We start from the raw sequence: 15012 nt of genomic DNA on the forward strand, positions 1-15012 counted from the left end.
TGAACCGTTCTAAGAACACTTTGGTATGGTTACGGTTGTTTCCCCACTGAGTCTGGAACAGCGCGGCACGATTATAAACCGTTCTCGGCATGGTTAGACAACCGTGCTGAACTGTGCCGAAAGAGTCTGTGTGTTGATGTCACGGCTCTGTTGCCAAAAAATAAATAAATAAATAAAATAAAAATATTTTAAAATAGTGCTTTCTTTGTTTTCATTCTCCTGCTTGTGCATGAGAGAGTAACAGCGCAAACAAGAAAGTGAAAACGCTCGGGCTTCAGACTGGCTCGTAAAAAACTACGAGGCACAGGATAGATTCTGCTCTACTCCATGGCTTTGTGGCTGTTCATCAAGACGATGACAAGGTTTGTTTGAGCCCGGATCGACCATGGCTGGTTATTATATGTATTTATGATTCCGCTGTAATCTTTCTGCTGCGTGTGTATTTTAAAGATGGCGGGCTTTTTTGTTTTCATTCTGGTTTGTTGCATAAGCGAATGACATATCTCGGTAAACCAATAGTGTTCAGCTGCGCGTCTAGCTCCGCCTTTTGGTACCCTTTTTCATGTTTGGTACCCGAAAAGGGTGCCGAAAAAGTGGTACGGTACAGTTCGGTACGCTTTTTGACAGTGGAAATGGCCATAAAAGCGTACCAAACCAAACCAAACAGTACCACTTAATGGAAACGGGCCATTATATTACTGACTGATTGAATTTTTAAAGGAGAATAGTGGAATGAAAGAGTTGAGCTTTAAGGTCTGCTAAATGATGATCAGATGAGTCCATTCACAGGCTATATATATATATATATATATATATATATATATATATATATATATATATATACACACACACACAAAACAACAAAAAAACAAAGGGACTAAGCCGAAAAGAAAATGATATAATATATAATATAATAAAAAAAAAAAAAAAAATATATATATATATATATATATATATATATATATATATATATATATATATATTATATAATAAAGAGACTAAGCCGAAAAGAAAATGAACACACACACACACACACACATACAGTATATATATATATATATATATATATATATATATATATATATATATATATATATATATATATATATATATATATATATATATATATATAATAAAGGGACTAAGCCGAAAAAGAAAATGAATGAATGAATGAATGAATATTATATATATATATATATATATATATATATATATATATATATATATATATATATATATATATATATATATATATATATATATATATATATATATATATATAAAGGGACTAAGCCGAAAAAGAAAATGAATGAATGAATGAATGAATATTATATATATATATATATATATATATATATATATATATATATATATATATATATATATATACAGCTGAAGTCAGAATTATTAGCCCCCCTTTGAATTTTTTTCTTTTTTTTAGTATTTCGCAAATGATGTTTTATAGAGCAAGGAAATTTTTACAGTATGTCTGATAATATTTTTTCTTCTGGAGAAACTCTTATTTGTTTTTTTCGGCTAGAATAAAAGCAGTTTTTATTTTTTTATGAACCATTTTAAGGTCAAAACTATTATCCCTTTGAAGCAATTTTTTTTTGACTGTCTACAGAACAAACCATTGTTCTACAACAGGGGTGGCCAACCCTGTTCCAGGAGAGCCACCTTCCTGCAGATTTCAGTTGCTACCCATATAAAACACACCTGAGCCAATTAATTAAGACCTGAACACCCCGTGATAATTACAGGCAGGTGTGTTTGATATTGCAACTGAAATCTGCAGGAAGGGGGCTCTACAGGAACTATATATATATACAGTATAGTGCGTTATTTAAATGTAAGCAGTTGTATTTTCCGGGTGTAAAAGTAAAGTTGTGTTATTGATCGTCCTACCAGACGGTTCCTGCCTCCAGAGCTGCAGACACACTCATAGCGCGCTGGACGTCCCGCGTGAACACAGCTGCGGTTAGGCCGAACTGAGAGCTGTTTGCCCTGTCAATCACATCCTGCTGACACTCAAACTTCATGATGCACTGAACCGGCCCGAAGATCTAAAACACACACGTATGCACACAAGCACACAGGCAGACGTACACACACAAACAAACACACAAAACAGACAAACAGATAAACACATGCACAGAGAGAGACACACAGAGACAAAGGCAGACACACATCAGAGTCAGAATCTTTACTGTCACTGTACAAAATACAACGAAATGTACACTTGCCCTTCCCTTCAGTGCAGTCCTATTTATCTAAAACAATAATAAAAAGAGATACGAAGATAAAATGGCAACAATAATTAATCATTAAAGGAGTAACAATACTGTTGCGTGTGGCATTCACTCCTGCCCTTAATAATTACTTTCAATTGATCTTGTTTGTCTTTTTCAGTTTTCTGTTGGTTGATTTGGTGGCGTAAGGCCTTTAAAACAGACGGAAGCGGACTTCTCGGGACCCCTCATGCCTCCAAGCCACCACAGTTTTTGACGGCTTTATTGTTGTGTTCACCTTTATGCTTTCCATTTGATGTTTGTTTGGAGTGGGGAGCTCCAACCTGCTTTAGGTTCGTTTGGTTGTTATTTGTTATGTTGTTGGGCTCCCCATCTCGTGTCAATTTGTATTGTTTTGGTTATGTTATGTTAATAAATAAATTAGCTGGAGCGCTTTGGCCGTTGTTTATTTATGTTACGTTGTCTTTGGGTCACGAGTCGTATTTAAGTTAAGGATCATGACAAATACAATACTAAAAGTGCGTATGATGTGCGTATAAAGTGCATTTTCTAGCAGCTCTTTAATTTAGAGGTGAATAAAATGTGGGCCAGAAAGCCATACAATTTAATGCATAAGCGTATAAAGTGGCAAGTGCATTTGCTAAAAGCAAGTTAAAAAGTGAGCAAGATTAAAATGATTTTGGCCAGAAACACCCTCAATTTAATGTCTATTCATTATTGCAACAGCCTTTGGATATGTACTATTTTTAGTCTGTTTGCGCGCACACACACACACACACACACACACACACACACACACACACACACACACACACACACACACACACACACACACACACACACACACACAAATGTGATTAAAAAGGGATTGGGTTGAAAAATGAGCTAAATTATTTTTACTGATTTCTGAAAGACTAGTTATTATTTTTCTAATGAAGCTAATTATCAAGCAAATAGATCTCAGCAATAATCAAATAATCAAAATCTGCGCTGCCACATTTCTCCAGCAGGTGGCGCCACAGGACACAAATACAGATACCTGTCATCTTAAGCTCTATTATGAGTATTTATACTTTTGAATTGCATTATGAGAACTTTATTTTCCCTCCAAAAACTTGTGATGTTGAAGCGTGACTTTTATTGTCATTTTAATAGTTTAAAGTGATATATTGTCTGGGTTGGGGTTGTAAATTACAGTACAAAAACCTGGGAATAAAGTGCCAGCACTTTTATTTAATCATTTTAAAGAGTTATTTCTTTATAAATGATTTATTCATAAACAATTGATTTCAAACAACTACAATAAAAGTCACTTTGTTAATCTGTAGAGGTACATTTTTTACATCAAAAGTCAATACACAACAGAAATCAAGATCCCATAATGCAATTAATAACCATAAATAAACTGTGAATCACAATAAAAGTACTTTTAATCATGTTTATTGTTCTTTATATGTATTAAAAAATGTTAATATAAGACATATAATATAATATGATATTAAACATATATATATATATATATATATATATATATATATATATATATATATATATATATATATATAACATTTAATATGTATTATAAAATGTTAATCAAATATTTTAGTGTTTGTAAAACAAATATTATAACAATAATATAAAATAATAAGAACGATTATTATTATTATATATACTATTTATTTTAAATAATTTTAAAATGTGTTTTAAGATGTATTTTAAAATGTTAGTTAACAAATACACTCACTGGTCACTTTATTACATACACTTTACTAGTACCGGGTTGGACCCCCTTTTGCCTTCAGAACTGCCTTAATCCTTCTTGGCATAGATTCAACAATGTGCTGGAAATATTCCTCCAAGATTTTGGTCCATATTGACATGATAGCATCACACAGTTGCTGCTGATTTGTCGGCTGCACATCCATGATGTGAATCTCCCGTTCCACCACATCCCAAAGGTGCTCTCAAAGGTGATCTGGTGACTGTGGAGGCCATTTGAGTACAGTGAACTCATTGTCATGTTCAAGAAACCAGTCTGAGATGATTCATGCTTTATGACATGGTGCATTATCCTGCTGGAAGTAGCCATCAGAAGATGTGCACACTGTGGTCATAAAGGGATGGACATGGTCAGTAACAGTACTCAGGTAGGCTGTGGTGTTGACACAATGCTCAATTGGCACTAATGAGCCCAAAGTGTGTACAAGAAAATATCCCCCACACCATAACACCACCAGCCTGAACCATTGATACAAGGCAGGATGAATCAATGCTTTCACATTGTTGATGCCAAAGTCTGACCATCCACGTCACAGGAGAAATCGAAACTCATCAGTAGGGCCAGGCGGAATCTGCATACATTTTTGGTATTTCTGCGCAGAATTTAGTTAAAAATCTGCGGATTTATGCGAATGATTTTAGGAGTATACTAACTAAAACCTTAATATATGAAATAAAAGGTAATAGCTTTTTAATGTTTACAATGCAAATCCAATAAGATCCACTTTATTTGGTAAAAAAAAGCAAGTCTCTCATACAATATATCTACTAGAAGACAGAAAATATTACATTACAAATACTGTACAACTTATAATATTGTAAATAAATCATATAAATATTTTCATATTAGTCAATAATATTACTGTAATTAATTTAAAAACTGAATAAATATAGATGTACTCACATTTACACAAGTAAATAAACAGAATCAATAAAGGGATAAAATCCTGCAGAATTCTCCGCGTGCAGATTCCGTGTGGGCCTACTCATCAGACGAGGCAACGTTTCTCCGATCGTCTATTGTCCAAATTTAATGAGCTTGAGCGAATTGTAGCCTCTTTCCTGTTCTTAGCTGACAGTAGTGATACCCAGTGTGGTCTTCTGCTGCTGTAGCCCATCTGCCTCAAGGTTGGACGTGTTGTGTGTTCAGAAATGCTTTTCTGCAGACCTTATTTGAGTTACTGTTGCCTTTCTATCAGCTGGAACCAGTCTGGCCATTCTCCTCTGGCATCAACAAGGCATTTGCGCCCACAGAACTGCTGCTTACTGGACATTTCCTCTTTTTCAGACCATTCTCTGTAAAGCCTAGCGATGGTTGTGCGTGAAAATGCCAGTAGATCAGCAGTTTCTGAAAATCTCAGATCAGCCCGTCTGACACCAACAACCATGCCACGTTCAGAGTCACTTAAATCACCTTTCTTCCCCATTCTGATGCTCGGCTTGCACTGCAGCAGATGGTCTTGATAATGTCTACATGCCTAAACGCACTGAGTTGCTGCCATGTGATTGGCTGATTAGAGATTTGCGTTAACGAGCAGTTGGAAAGGTGTACCTAATGAAGTGGCCGGTGAGTGTATTTTTTTACAGTGCAAGAAAATTTATTTTTAATACTTTTTAAATACATATTTAAAAATATTAATTGGCCGATTGTTTACAGTGTAGGTAAAACAATAATTTTTTTTTGTACATTTGTTAATATACAATTTAAAACCCTAAATATAGGACAACTACAGGTTTATAAATAGAAATAAAAAATTATTAATTTTAAGAGAGAAAGAAAAAACATCCACACACTATCTGTATAAGTTGTTTTAAATTGGACTCATTAAACTGAACACACTACAGCACAGATGACAGAAGCGTTGTTGTACCTCTTCTTTAGCGATTCGCATGTGGTCTTTGACATCAGAGAAGATGGTGGGATGAATAAACAGACCTCTGTCCTCTACTGCACAACCACCAAACTCCAGCTTCGCCCCTTCCTTCTTCCCAGAATCCACCAATGCCAGGATCTTCTCAAACTGATGCTGGTCGATCTGAAGAGCACAAACACATCATGCACACAAATAATGTCTTGTAGGCTTTGACCCTAATTGTGCTGTTTTGGGGACTGTCGCTTTAAATTCAAATGAGATTGTGCTCTTTTCAAAAGAGGGCGGAGCTACAAATGCCTGTGTGTTAGCATAGTGGCAGATTGAAAAACAAGACTAACCTCCTATTGTAATGAGTGAGAGAGGGTCACTAGTGGGCGGGGCTTTCCCGCTCTGATGACACGTACAAAGGGAGAATGTCCATCAAAGTGTTTCTGCAGACTGTTTTCATCAATTGTAATTATAAAAATACAATTAATACATTTTTACCATTTGAACTGTGTTTAAACAGTGATTTTGCATAATAATTCCCGTTTAAAGTAAAATCACGCCACTCCGCTGACATATAACTGAAGAGGTTAAGCTAAAGATCTATGCTAACTCGTGGCCCGTGTGATGTGCGTGGCTCCATTGGGTCTCCAATCACTATATTCTTGTGTTATTCTATACCAGTCTGTCTGTCTAAAATTATAAACAATAAGAGTTGTTTATAATAGCAACAACAACAACAAATATACATTCACTTTTTGCCTTCATCAGAATTTCGAGAGGTCCTGGATTCATCCCGGACGAGACCCCAATTGTTACATTTAGCCTCCTTACTAGGTGTTCGGAGAAAAGGTAACACAAAAAAAAATTAAGATAAATTAAAAAATCCAATTTAATTTGTTCGAATTACTTATGTCACAATTAGCCTTTTTACTAGGCGATGGGAGAAAAGTTAACACAACAAAAAAAATTAAGATAAATAAAAAAAAAATCAAATTTAATTGGTTCAAATTAAAAATGTTACATTTAGCCTCCTTACTAGGTGTTCGGAGAAAAGGTAACACAACAACAACAACAAAAAAATTAAATTATTAAAAAAAATAAATTTAAAAATCTACTTTAATTAGTTCGAATTAATAATAATAAATAAATTTTCAATAATGTGCATGGTGTAGAGAATCTCCTTTTTCTTTAGCCCAGCATACTTTCACTTCAAATATAAGGAAAAAGAAAACTCAGGGAAAAAAAAAGATTTCAAAAGGAAAATGTTTTCTTTTATTCATGATTTAACTTATTATTATTTTTTTTTACAGGTCCAGAAAGGGTAAACAAAACAAAGAAATACTTAAATGAAAACTTTCCTTGCCAAAATCGTCAGGAGAGGGTCAGGCAAAAATAATAAACAAAACAAAAACTTCCTAAATAGACAAGTCCTATATTTACTAATACTAAAAAAACTTAAGTCAATGACAATGCTCTTACCTCAATCCCTGGCTAAACCCGAAACAGGAGAAAACTTAAAAGGGATAAACCCAAAATAAATTGGCACCCGTCTCCCTACACGGCTTACGTTTCACATAAAGTTACACATCACTTTTATTCACGCTAAAATCTCACAAGTTTCACGTTTTAAATATCACACTGTCTGTCGGTATGTCTGCCAATATATCTACCTGAATGTACAGTGAATATATATCTGTTAGACAACAAAATGTACTTTTGAGGCTTTTTAGTCAAGAATGTAGTTGTTTGGATTGCGACTATGCAGTTTATTTGCAAGAATAGTGCCTATTCAAAAATATTTACAATGTCTGAGACCTCGTCGGCAGCCAAAGGCAGTTTACGTTCTCTATCCACAAGATGGCGCCAGAACCGCATAATAAGCCCTTGCTCAGTGTGTTCTCTGAGCGCGAATAAAAAGCTAAAAAGTGGAAGCCTCATGGTTTTTAAGGTGGACCGGATAGAGTCAATAAGAAGCTGCGAACAAGAAGCTGGATTCAGCCTTGTCCCTCCTTATCGCAAACACAACAGCAGTCTGGTGAGAAATCTCTGTATATGGATGGCATTTCATGTCACGTTCAGCCTTATAATCTTAAAATGTGAGCAAAATTTGCTGTTTTGTCATCACCTTAAGGGGGTCACACACCAGAAGCGCGCTTCACATTACGCTATAGAGAATCATTCAAACACTAGCTCTAAAGTGACGTTGGTGAATTAGTAACGGCTTCTGCTGTTCTGACATCAGCTGCAGATAGGAATGAATGTCGGAAGAAAGTAGTTCCCAATACAAAAGGATTTTAGACTCGTTGTGTTTGATTTTTTTTTTTATGTACAAGATCGTGCCGTCGAACTGTTGTATAAACGCAATATAACACGAATTGCAGTGTGCTATTGCTGTAAATCAGCACTGGTGGGGCGCACGACTCCCCCCCCAGTGCTGATATACAGCCATAGCACAGTGCTACTCGTGTGATATTGCTCATCTACGTGTATGTCTACAGTATAAATGACTCTCTGTATATCTACCTGTCTGTCTATCTATATACCTATCTACCTATCTGTCTTTCTATATATCTATCTACCTGTCTGTCTGTCTATGTATCTACCTGTCTGTATGTCTATTAATATACTTACCTGTCTATCTGTCTCTCTAACTATATATCTACCTGTCTGTCTACAGTATACACAACTCTCTGTATATCTGTCTGTCTATCTATATATCTATCTACCTGTCTGTCTGTCTATATATCTACCTGTCTGTTTGTCTGTTAATATACTTACCTGTCTATCTTTCTCTCTAACTATATAGCTACCTGTCTGTCTACAGTATACATAACTCTCTGTATATCTACCTGTCTGTCTATCTATATATCTACCTACCTGTCTGTCTGTCTATATATCTACCTGTCTGTATGACTGTTAATATACTTACCTGTCTATCTGTCTCTCTAACTATAAATCTGCCTGTCTGTCTACAGTATACATAACTCTCTGTATATCTGTCTGTCTATCTATATATCTATCTACCTGTCTGTCTGTCTATACATCTACCTGTCTGTTTGTCTGTCTATATATCTACCTGTCTGTATGTCTGTTAATATACTTACCTGTCTATCTGTCTCTCTAACTATATATCTACCTGTCTGTCTACAGTATACATAACTCTCTGTATATATGTCTGTCTATCTATATATCTATCTACCTGTCTGTCTGTCTATATATCTACCTGTCTGTAAATATACTTACCTGTCTATCTGTCTCTCTAACTATATATCTACCTGTCTGTCTACAGTATACATAACTCTCTGTATATCTGTCTGTCTATCTATATATCCATCTTCCTGTCTGTCTGTCTATATATCTACCTGTCTGTATGTCTGTTAATATACTTACCTGTCTATCTGTCTCTCTATCTATATATCTACCTGTCTGTCTACAGTATACATAACTCTCTGTATATCTGTCTGTCTATCTATATATCCATCTTCCTGTCTGTCTGTCTATATATCTACCTGTCTGTATGTCTGTAAATATACTTACCTGTCTATCTGTTTCTCTAACTATATATCTACCTGTCTGTCTACAGTATACATAACTCTCTGTATATCTGTCTGTCTATCTATATATCTATCTACCTGTCTGTCTGTCTATATATCTACCTGTCTGTATGTCTGTTAATATACTTACCTGTCTATCTGTCTCTCTAACTATATATCTACCTGTCTGTCTACAGTATACATAACTCTCTGTATATCTACCTGTCTGTCTATCTATATATCTATCTACCTGTCTGTCTGTCTGTCTATATATCTACCTGTCTGTAAATATACTTACCTGTCTGCCTGTCTATCTGTCTCTCTAACTATATATCTACCTGTCCGTCTACAGTATACATAACTCTCTGTATATCTACCTGTCTGTCTATCTATATATCTATCTACCTGTCTGTCTATCTATATATCTATCTACCTGTCTGTCTGTCTGTCTATATATCTACCTGTCTGTAAATATACTTACCTGTCTGCCTGTCTATCTGTCTTTCTAACTATATATCTACCCGCCTGTCTACAGTATATTTGCCTCTCTTAATATCTACCTGTCTGCTTATCTATATATCTATCTACCTGTCTGTCTGGGTATATATCTACCTGTCTATCTCTCTGTCTACATACATACCTGAATGTCTATCTATTTATCTACCCGTCTGTTTTTATATCTACCTGTGTGTCAGTCTTAAGCTCCTTGCTAACCTGTGGTCCGTGTGATGTGCGTGGCTCCATTGGGTCTCCGATCACTATATTCTTGGCTCTTTCCACACTGAGACGCACAAACTCCTCATAAACGGGCTCTTGGACATAGACTCGTGATGCAGCGGTGCAGGCCTGACCCTGGTTGAAGAAAGCCCCCTTCTGTGTCTCCTCCACCGCCAGCTGCACTAAAAACATAGACACAAAACAAAAACTTTAAACAATCCAGTCATTCCCTAACTCTGGTAAATATTGTCCTGAATGATCTACCTTTACTCTATTTTACTCTGTTCATAATTTACCATGGGTTATTAATTAATTAATCAGTGGGGTATTATGCACTTTATTGCCACAATTTATTTTGATCTACATTTTACATTATAAATAAACCATTGGCTAATCGATCTATCTATAACTAATAGATCTGTCTGACTATATATCTGTCTATCTACATGTGTGTCTAACTGTCTGCCTGTCTATATATCTACTGTCTGTCTATATTTGTAACTGTCCATCTATATCTACCTGTGTGTCTGTCTATCTATGTTTCTACCTGGCTGTCTATCTATATATCGACCTGAATGTCTGTCTGTCTTTATATATTCCAGTTTGTCTGCCTATCTTTATATCTACTTCTCTGTCTGTCTATATCCATCCGTCTTTCTATATATCTAACTGTCTGTCTGAATGTCTATATATCTACATGTCTGCCTATTTCTATATCTACAGTATTATTCTGTCTGTCTGTCTGTTTGTCTATATATCTACTGTCTGTCTATATTTGAAACTGTCCATCTATATCTACCTGTGTGTCTGTCTATCTATGTATCTACCTGGCTGTCTATCTATATATCGACCTGAATGTCTGTCTTTATAAATTCCAGTTTGTCTGCCTATCTTTATATCTACCTCTCTGTCTATCTATATATCTATCCGTCTGTCTATATAACTACCAGTCTGTCTATATATTTACCTGTCTGTCTAAATATCTATTTATCTACATGTTTGCCTATTTCTATTTATATTAGTCTGTCTGTCTATCTATCTATGGATCTACCTGTCTGTATGTCTGTCTATATATCCACCTGCAAGTCTGTTTATCTATATATCTACCTGTTTGTCTATACACTGTATCTATCAGTTTGTCTGTCTGTCTGTCTGTCTGTCTGTCTGTCTGTCTGTCTGTCTGTCTGTCTGTCTGTCTGTCTGTGTCTGTCTGTCTGTCTGTCTGTCTGTCTGTCTGTCTGTCTGTCTGTCTGTCTGTCTATCTATCTATCTATCTATCTATCTATATACCTGTTTCTCTATTAATATATATATACCAGTCTGTCTGTATGTCTATCTATATATCTACCTGTCTGTATGTCTGTCTATAGATATACACCTGTCTGTCTGTCTATTTATCTACATGTTTGTCTTTATATCTACCATTTTGTCTATTTATATATCTACCAGCCCGTCTGTCTATCTATATATGTATCTGTCTGTATGTTTGTCTATATATCTACCTGTCTGTCTGTCTGTCTATCTATGTATATACATGTTTGTTTGTCTATATCTGTCTGTCTGTCTGTCTGTCTATCCGTCTACCTATATTTATACCAGTCTGTGTATATATCAACATGTCCATCTATATATCTACCTGTCTGTCTGTCTATCTATATATAATGCCCATCTGTCTATGTATCAGCCTATCTGTATATCTATTTATCTACCTTTCTGTAAGTCTGTCTATATATGTACCTGTCTGTCTGTCTGTCTGTCTATTTATCTTTATATCTACCTGGCTCTATGTCTATCTATATATCAAACAGTCTGTCTGTCTATCTATATCTACCTGTCTGTCTGTTTAACTATACATATACCTGTCTGTCTGTCTGTATATATATATATATATATATATCTACCTGTCTTTTTATTTACTCACACACCAGTCTTTCTGTATATCTACCTGTCTGTCTATACATCTACCTGCATGTTTATCTATGTATCTACCTGTCTGTATATCTACCTGTCTGTCTATATATCTACCTGTCAGTATGTCTGTCTGTCTATATATCTATATAGCTACTGATCTGCCAAACGTTCTTTTACCCTTCATTAAATGCAGGGTTAAAAATGTCGACCTCGCTCATTAGCCCTACACACTCATTAGTGAGCACTAAAAAACCCTAGTGTTTTTCTCATGCCCTTATGCTTTGTTTGGTTCTGCAAAAGTGCAGCGTATGACGTGTCCGTTTGATAGCCGTGCCAATGTTCATGCTCCGATTCATATGTAAACCCGATAACATGATGCATTTTATCATTACACCCTTTCTGGAGTTTAATGAGCTGTGCATTGGCATAAATCTGGCTTTGCTGCGCAGATGTGAATGTACATAATAACAGCAGCATGTGAAGCAGAGAGGAGTTCACAGATGCACGGGTGGTCCGCGATATTGCAACATCAATAACCTCCAGCCAAACAAGCCCCTCAGAAATATAAACTGCACCACAATCAAATGCACTTGAATGAACTTTAATCAGAGTGTGTTAGGTCGCTTAACCCTGTAAAGCCTACCGTATCATCACAGTATGTGAATTTATAAAAAGGCCTTTGCTGAAATAAAACGCTGCCAACAGTGGAGGGGGGTAGAATCTTACAGTGCCTGCACAATATTTAGTTTGATCATTAATATTGCAATGTGTGAGAATTTTTCAATATTTGTACTAGAAACGAGACAAAGCAAAGCATTTTTGCATTGTAATTATTCAATTTCTGTCCCTGAATACTGTTAGAATCCTCAAAAAACGTTCAAATAGTGCTATTCAACCTATCTTGAATAACTATCCGGGGTCTTAAGCCTATCCGGGGTCGCCACAGCGGAATGAACCGCTAACTTATCCAGCAAGTGTTTACGCAGCGGATGCCCTTCCAGCCGCAACCCATCCCTGGGAATCATCCACACACATATTCACACACACACTCATACAGTACAGACAATTTAGCCTACCCAATTCACCTGCACCACATGCCTTTGGACTGTGGGGGAAACCGGAACACGCGGAGGAAACCCATGCGAACGCAGGGAGAACATGCAAACTCCACACAGAAACGCCAACTGAGCCGAGGCTCGAACCAGCGAATTATCAACAACATGTTACATGTTATTGCCACCATTCACAGATTAGAAATATTTAAATGCGATAATAGCAGGATAGAATGGTAAATTACAGGCAAATCCCAGGAAAAATGGGAGTGTTGACACAATCGGGAGGTACACAATCTTAGTTTTAAAAATATATTGGTATGAAAGTAGCATGGTGGTTGTTTATGCAGTGCATTAGCAGAAATTGTACAGCATCTGTGAATATTGATCTCATGGAATATTTGGTGTAAATAACCTGATGTTCTAAACAAATTTGATGTTTGGTTCCATTTGCTTAAAGTAAGTTGAAATACCCAACCCAGACCCTGTCTGTCTGTCTGTCTATCTGTCTATATATCTACTGCTCTGTCTGACTATTTATACATCTACCTGTCTGTCTGACCATTTACCTGTCTGTCTGTATAAATACTTGTCTGTCTGTCTGTCTGTCTGTCTGCCTGCCTGCCTGCCTGCCTGCCTGCCTATCTATCTATCTATCTATCTGTTCGTCCGTCCGTCCGTCTGTCAACTATCAACTGACCTACCTACCTGACTTCTTTCTTTCTTTTTCTTTTTCTTTCTTTCTTTCTGTCTTTCTCTCTTTCTTTCTTTCTTTCTTTCTTTCTCTCTTTCTTTCTTTCTTTCCATTTGCTTAAATTAAGTTGAAATACCTAACCCAGACCTTGTCTGTCTGTCTATATATCTACTGCTCTGTCTGACTATTTATATATCTACCTATCTGTCTGTCTATTTACTTGTCTGTCTGTATAAATACTTGTCTGTCTGTCTGTCTGTCTGCCTGCCTGTCTGTCTGTCTGTCTATCTATCGACCAACCGACCAACCTACCAACCTACCTGACTGTCTTTCTTTCTTTCTTTCTTTCTTTCTTTCTTTCTTTCTTTCTTTCTTTCTTTATTTATTTATTTCTTTCTCAGACCCTGTCTGTCTGTCTGTCTGTCTGTCTATATATCTCCTGGTCTGTCTGACCTATATATCTACTTGTCTGTCTGACTATTTACCTGTCTGTCTGTATAAATAGTTGTCTATCTGTCTATCTATATAACTACCTGTCTGTCTGTCTATCAACTTTTCCGTCTGTCTATCTATCTTTATGTCCGTCTGTCTTTCTACCTGTCTGTCATGTTTTCTTTCTGTCCGTCTATCTAACCTACATCGATATAAAAGTAGCATAAAAAGAAAAGCCGAACATATGGAGGTAAACGGTGAGCAGTACAACCCCAAAACATTCGTTTTACACACAAAATGCAGACATATGTACCCTCAAGTAAATACTTCTTGGTTCTCAAAAACGTATCCCTGGGCACATATTCCTAATGAACCTGTGCTGGAAAAGATAAGGCACAGCATGGTGGCTCAGTGGTTAGCACTGTCACCTCACAGCAAGAAGGTTGCTGGTTCGAGTCCCAGCTGGGCAAGTTGGCATTTCTGTGTGGAGTTTGCATGTTCTCCCCGTGTTGGTGTGGGTTTCCTCCAGGTATGGGTATTTTCCAGTACTGGGTTAAAGCTGGAAGGGCATCCACTGCGTAAAACATATGCTGGAATGGTTGGCGGTTCATACCCCTGATAAATAAGGGACTAATGTATGAATAAATACAAATCTGTGTTAACAGAAAGTAACGTTGATGCACTTGCAACGGTAACAGAACATTAAGTATGGGCGGGGCTTTCTTGGTGCGCATCATTCCCTCATAGCCAGGCACGTACACACATACGGCTCAACCTGTG

General features: G+C 36.3%; 2 protein-coding genes across 4 annotated transcripts in view; one reads left to right on the forward strand and one right to left on the reverse strand.

The window, feature by feature from the left end:
• Positions 1-15012, forward strand: part of pcsk6 (proprotein convertase subtilisin/kexin type 6) — an 884625-nt gene that overhangs the window by 681849 nt on the left and 187764 nt on the right. The gene's annotated exons all lie outside the window — the stretch shown is intronic.
• aldh1a3 (aldehyde dehydrogenase 1 family, member A3) overlaps positions 1-15012 on the reverse strand; it is an 87336-nt gene that overhangs the window by 3795 nt on the left and 68529 nt on the right. The window contains 3 exon segments of one of the 3 annotated variants that reach the window (NM_001044745.1): positions 1909-2066; positions 5903-6067; positions 10141-10325. In NM_001044745.1, the coding sequence (NP_001038210.1) occupies positions 1909-2066; positions 5903-6067; positions 10141-10325 (508 nt within the window). 3 annotated transcript variants of the gene reach the window in all.

The sequence above is a fragment of the Danio rerio genome, chromosome 7 (assembly GCF_052040795.2).
Source record: "Danio rerio strain M-AB ecotype USA chromosome 7, GRCz13ab, whole genome shotgun sequence".
Taxonomy (NCBI): Eukaryota; Metazoa; Chordata; class Actinopteri; order Cypriniformes; family Danionidae; genus Danio; species Danio rerio.